General features: G+C 46.4%; 1 protein-coding gene across 1 annotated transcript in view; it reads right to left on the minus strand.

The window, feature by feature from the left end:
• Positions 1 to 1431: 1431 nt before the first annotated feature.
• LOC106805173 (3-hydroxy-3-methylglutaryl-coenzyme A reductase-like) overlaps positions 1432 to 6275 on the minus strand; it is an 18581-nt gene continuing 13737 nt past the window's right edge. The window contains exons 12-18 of the mRNA XM_014806668.1: positions 5872 to 6029; positions 5234 to 5339; positions 4680 to 4853; positions 4227 to 4367; positions 3669 to 3827; positions 3110 to 3264; positions 1432 to 1936 (exon numbers count right to left, since the gene is read on the minus strand). Coding sequence (XP_014662154.1) covers positions 1888 to 1936; positions 3110 to 3264; positions 3669 to 3827; positions 4227 to 4367; positions 4680 to 4853; positions 5234 to 5339; positions 5872 to 6029 — 942 coding nt within the window. The 3' untranslated portion in view covers positions 1432 to 1887. The remainder of the gene's footprint in view (positions 1937 to 3109; positions 3265 to 3668; positions 3828 to 4226; positions 4368 to 4679; positions 4854 to 5233; positions 5340 to 5871; positions 6030 to 6275) is intronic.

Below are 6275 nucleotides of genomic sequence, written 5' to 3' on the forward strand. Positions count from 1 at the left end.
GTAACAAACTGTCGTGTTTTATGGTTTATATGAAATGGAAATAAAATGAAATAAAACATAAATTTTACCGGAGGCATAGCGAACACGAGCGGACAACACACACACACGCGCACTTGCGCAAACACACGTACGGTTGGTACATCGCGCGAGTTTTGAGCGAGTTTTGAGCGAGATTTTTAGGTGGAAATGAATGAAAAACAGAGAACATACACTGCGAGATCACGGCCGGTTAATAGAGATTTCCGGATAACGGATGGCCGGATAAAGGAGGTCGCACTGTAGTTGCAAAATATGCTAATAAACTGCACTTACAGTGCAGTTCCTAGTTCCAATCTGTGATGCGGCCTAAACTGCAATAAACCCTGACATTCAAGTGTGTGCGTGTGCGCGCGCGTGCGTGTGTGTGCGCGCGCGCGTGTGTGTTTATATAAACACATGTATGTAATATTCTTGCATACACGCGCACGCACGCACACGCTGACTTTACACTAAATCTCTCATTTTTAAACCTCACCTCTATGGTAGCGATTTTCTTTTCTTACCTGCTGTTAGACAGATGATACCACACATCAATGCTAGACCAAGGCGCCTCCCCATCGTGAGTGCAGCTTGTAGGACCTACACGATGTTAGACGCGTGCGCGTGAGAGATAGCGGGGATGAATCACAGAGAGGTGTATTTACTGTCCAGCTATTGAAGATAGCCAATGTTTCTCTCGTGTAAATCTCTGCCCCTGTCTGGATCCGTCCGCCTCTCGTTCTCTCTTTCTCTCTTTCTCTCTCTCTCTCTCTTTCCTTTGATCTTTCCCTATCTCTCTTTCTCCTCCTTCCTTTCGGCGTCTCTACTTCTATCCTTCTTGTTTTCTCTCTCTCTCTCTCCTTCTCTCTCTCTGTCTCTCTCTCTTTCTTTCTGCGTACGCGCGTCTTTTCTCCGCCTCTTCGTATATTGATATGTCTACATGAGTTGTATCTTCATCTAAACACCCATCCATGCCGTCGGCAGGGGCAACAGTAACCTCGGCGATTCCACAACATGCTCCGCATTGAACTTAGAATATAATTAGTGGCTCCGAAACTAATGGCGGTGCGGATGCGGTAACTCCTGCTATTAAGCAGTGAACGCGCAGACGCCGCGTAATTAACACGGGGCCATACATCGCCATGATTTATTCAGAGAGTGTAGAGTCTGCTGGAGTGTACTTATATCAGAGAGTGATAACTGCCTTAACTGCCTTATATCAGAGAGTGTAGAGTGCTGGAGTGTACTGTCTTATATCAAAGTGTGTATATCAGAGAGTGTAGAGTGTGTGTTGGAGTGTACTGCCTTACGGACGGGTTGAATCACACGCACGGCCGGGCAATAGTAGCCGTAACCCTCACCATACATGCCTATCCGCGTGCTCTCTCTCTCTCTCTCTCTCTCTCATATGTAACACGTGTAAACTTTACATACACAATGCCAACCCTAGTGATGAGATATCAGATATCTGTCTTGAACGTCTAGGTATGGCTGCAGCAGCCAGTAGTGTTTCTATCAAGCATTTAGGTGCACAGGCTGCAACACCCGTAAGGCTATCTATATACACAACTATACCACCGCTCTTCTCGCAGTAGCACAAGCCCAACTACCACACGACTGCCAGACGACTGCGTATCAATCAAGTCTGCATTAGACGACGATAGAGGCGCCCGAGTGTCTCACAACACAGGTGGCATGTCTCAACGTTTGAAATGCCTCAAAGACCAGCGATTAGCCGAGCCAGTACCCTCACAGCTAATGTCTCAGGAGACACTCGGTCTCTACGACTCGCGACGCAGCGTCTCGTAGGGTACCTACAGTCTCGTGTCTCACGGTGGTCTCGCGAGACGTCTACAGACTCATCGTGTCTCATGAGGCATTGTCTGCAACGATTCCTCCACTCATACTAACACTTGACCTAAAATACAGAAAAACACGCATTAAGAACACAGCAATGCTTCTTCAAAGTGCTACAAGACTTGGTGCAGTATAACCATCCTTACAAGCTGTTATAAGGAGTAAACACTATGATTATTATTATTATTAGATATATTATCAGCAGCTAAGAATACATATATTATTACATGCACACATGTATTAATACATATATTATTAGCTCTTTATATTGATTTTGCATTATTGTACTCTGGTTATTGTATGCGTGCAACCACGTCACAGTTCATTTGGATGGTATCAACACAAAAATCTCGTGAGTTTGGAAATGGCACATATGGGTGTCGATCATAAACTATGTACAGTCAAACCTATCTTAGTGGTCACCTCTATAGAACAGACACCTCTCTATTAGGGCCACTTTTGACATTTCCCCGAATAGCAGGTATGCAGTGGATACAATTCTATAGAATGGATTCCTGTCTGTAAAGGCCACTTGTAGCATTTCCTTTAGGTCACCCTTATAATTATATATGCTAGTTTGACCGTACAGCATTAAGCGTGCCGTGTACGTACACATTTTGCAGGTTACACAGTGTTATTCATTTTCCCTGCATTATGCAGTAAAGTCCCCGTTGCAGTTCAGAATGAGGCGAAAATCGAGGAAGGATGCGTAAACCTCAAGCTGGGTTTACACTATGGAAAAGTCAACGAGTTGATAAACTTTTCAACATTTCATCAACCTTTCTATCATGTGTTTAAAGCTTTTACGTCATCGACCGCGAGTCGGCAAACGTTTATCAACTCGTCAACATTTCAACAGATTCAGTACACAATCTATTATCTGAAACCCTTGGGACCAGACACGTTTCAGAATTCGGAATTTTTTGAATTTCAGAATGGTAGTACATTACAGATATACATACCAAATATCCTGCAACTAGCCAGTGCTGAAACCCAAATTTGCAAGAGGCCAAGTGCTGTACCAGTACAGTACAAAATGTATGAGTAATGCCAAACACATTAATATTTATGCAGTGAACCTCGTGCAGCCAAACGCGAGCTTTGGTGTGCAGACGACCTCCACGAAAAAACTTTCGGTTTTTTCTTGGTTTTCAGAATTTCGGATAATAGATTGTGTACTGTAGTTGATAGTGTAAACCCAGCTTCACACACTGTAGTTCTGACCCACACACACCTGTTGTACTTCATGTGGCTCTTTACGAGATGGCCGGCGGCTAGTGCGGAGAGGAGGTTGAGTTCTCCCGCGAGCACGGTGGCACAGACAATGCTAGCGAGCGTACTCGCGTTCCTACCCGGCTCCTCCCGGCAACCTCCGCACACACCAAGTATCTACAACATAAGAAAAAACAAGTGTCAGCGCACGTGTGATCACGCCCAGCTCTGCAACGCACGCCGCAGAAAAAAACAAGTGTCAGCGCATGTGTGATCACGCCCAGCTCTGCAATGCACGCCGCAGAAAAAACACACGTGTATACGCCGCAGAAAAAACAAGTGGCAGCGCACGCATAGAAGATGAAAAGTCACACATGCAACTGAAAAACAACACACTTTTGTAATCCCATAGAGCCAATTTTTTCCCGCGAAAGGGTTTACATCTTAGCTCTTTGCTTAATATAACATACACTAACACCATTACATCAAAACCAATTTGGAAATCAGATCTCAATTTATTCTCAATGAAGCCTTCTTAAGTATATCATTCCCCACTTTATTCCACATATACTCTGCATTACCTGGAGGCATGCTGCCTGGGGCGGTAGTATGGTGCCTCCACCTACAGTGCCCACCTCTATGCATGGCATAGTGCAGGTAATATAGAGGTCCTCGCCACCATCACCGGCTGGCTCCATCTGTGTTATGCAGTTTGAGCTCTCGATGTTTTGTGCCGGGTCCTGCACAGAAACAAGCGTCAAGTGTCAGAGAAAAAGAAGAAGAAGAAGAAGAAGACGAAGAATTAAGAAGAAGAAGAAGAAGAAGACGAAGACGAAGAATTAAGAAGAAGTAAAATAATAATAATGATAATAATAAGAAGAAGAAATAAAAGAAGTAAAATAACAATAATGATAATAATAAGAAGAAGAAGAAGAAAAAAAAGAAGAGGAGGAAGAAGAAGAAGTAGTAAAATAATAATAAGAAGGAAAAAAATGAAGAAGAATTCACATCATAGAAGGGCTGATGATCAGCTGTGACACAGAACAAGGATTACAGCAAGGACACATGCCACAGCAGAGTGACATCGCACACGACATTGACTTCATGAAGGGCGGGGCGAGAAAGAAACAGCAGCCTACCTGTCCAGTTGCTATAAAGATCGCCGTGACGATGTTGGCGGCGTGAGCGTTGAAGCCACCGATGCTCCCGGCCATCGCCGAGCCGACGAGGTTCTTGCTGATGTTGAGATCGACGACGGCCGCCACCGTCGTCTTCAGCACCTGTCATTCACACACGTGTACTGTGAATGTAAGCTTGCAGATGCACACACACGCATGCACGCACGTATGCACGCACGCACATATGCACGCACGCACGCACGCACGCACGCACGCACGTACGCACGCACGCACGTACGCAGACACGTACGCCAGCTCACCCGCACGCACGCACGCACACACTCACTCACTCACTCACACATTACTCCTGCTTCAGTCACACATGTTAGCTAGCTAGATGCCATGCGCTAGCCACAATTAGTGCAAGTACAGCACCGAAGACGCGTGACCAGACACGCAGCACAGACGACTCACCTCTCTGACGACCTTGCCCGGCACGACCGCCTCGCACACGACCGACTTCCCGCGACCCTCGATCCAGTTTACGGCCGATGGCTTCTTGTCGGTGCAGAAGTTACCGCTGATGCTCACCACCTCCATATGGGGGAAGTGATGGTCCTGTAGGTAGCGCAGCGCCAGCTCTGACCCCTGCCAGTGAGAGAGAGAACGTGAGAAGGGAGAACGAAGGAGGGAAGAAGGAAGGTAAGTAAGTAAGTAAGTAAAAACTTTATTTAACGACGGAAGGGAGGGAGGGAGAAGAGTGAGAGTGACAGAGACAGAGCGAGATTGAGAAAGAGAGAGAGAGAGAGAGAAAAAAAAGAGATAGTGAGAAAGAGAGAGAATGATTGATGTAGCAATGTAGCAAGAGAAAGATTGACACAGAGAGAGAGAGAGTGGGAGAGAGCAAACAGCGAGAGAGAGAACGAGAGAGAGAGAGAGGAAGAGAGATAGAGAGGAAGAGAAAGATAGGGATAGCGAGAGAAAGAGAGACAGAGAGATAGAGAGAGAGAAAGCACTGCACTTCTCACCTTGGAGATCATGTTCATCCCCATCGCATCGCCTGACGTAGACTGGAATCGGATGTAGACGAGTCGGCCAGCGACGTTCACCGTCAGCTTGCTCAGCTTCGCAAATCTGCAGAGCAGAAAGAGAGAGAGAGTTGCTGACTGAATGTGTGCGCTGCACAATCGACTGAGTCTGCTCGACAGAGATAAAAGATAACCACCCTGTGGATGTTGTTGCTAGCTCGGCCTAGAACATAACTGCTTATGCCCGTCTCTTTCGACGTACAGGGTGGTAGCCCCGAGAAAATTCGCGAGGGAGAAATGACGTCGTCTCGGCCGAGTAACGGTGGTGAGGGAAGGGCGCAGCTCCCAGTCAACGTGCACGGGTGTTGCTGGGGTGGGTGTGGCAGGACGGTTTAACGGATGACTACAGGAGGATTTACACTTATTTTACGGTTATTTACATAAATTAGGCTAATATTTTATTTTATTATTCTATAAAATCAAGGTGGGGCAGCCCTAACTTGCGTAGCTACAGCTAGTGGGTGGGGTGGGGGGAAACAACGTGAAGTTCACCCTTTTAAGATTACAGCCCTGCCCTGCGTAGCTACAGGTAGTGCGTGGGGAGAAGGGGGGGGGGTGTTGATGTCACACACACCCACCTGCTTGTCGAATCAAACTGTTCCTTGATGATGGAGAAGTTGCCCAAGTTCTGCAGCCACAGCTTGAGCTCGACCGCTTGCCAGGCCGACGGCAGACGCACGACGGGAGCGCGCGAGATCGCGTCCGCCATGACAGAGCTCCTCACGCCTCCGCCCATCTGCGACACAACAACAAGGATTAAACATATGTAATGTGCGCTCGAGCATACGTGCAATTGAAAGATGCCGCAAGCAATCAATAGAATCAAACACATATACCTACATGCGTTATTGTTAGATTATATACTTATTATTATACTAGATTATAGTTATATATATATATATATACACAAGTGTACTTTTGCACGTTGCATCCGTACACACCCGCACGTGCGCTCGAGTAACATCAGGGGTGAATAATAATA

This window comes from Priapulus caudatus, unplaced genomic scaffold (genome assembly GCF_000485595.1).
Source record: "Priapulus caudatus unplaced genomic scaffold, Priapulus_caudatus-5.0.1 Scaffold104, whole genome shotgun sequence".
Taxonomy (NCBI): Eukaryota; Metazoa; Priapulida; class Priapulimorpha; order Priapulimorphida; family Priapulidae; genus Priapulus; species Priapulus caudatus.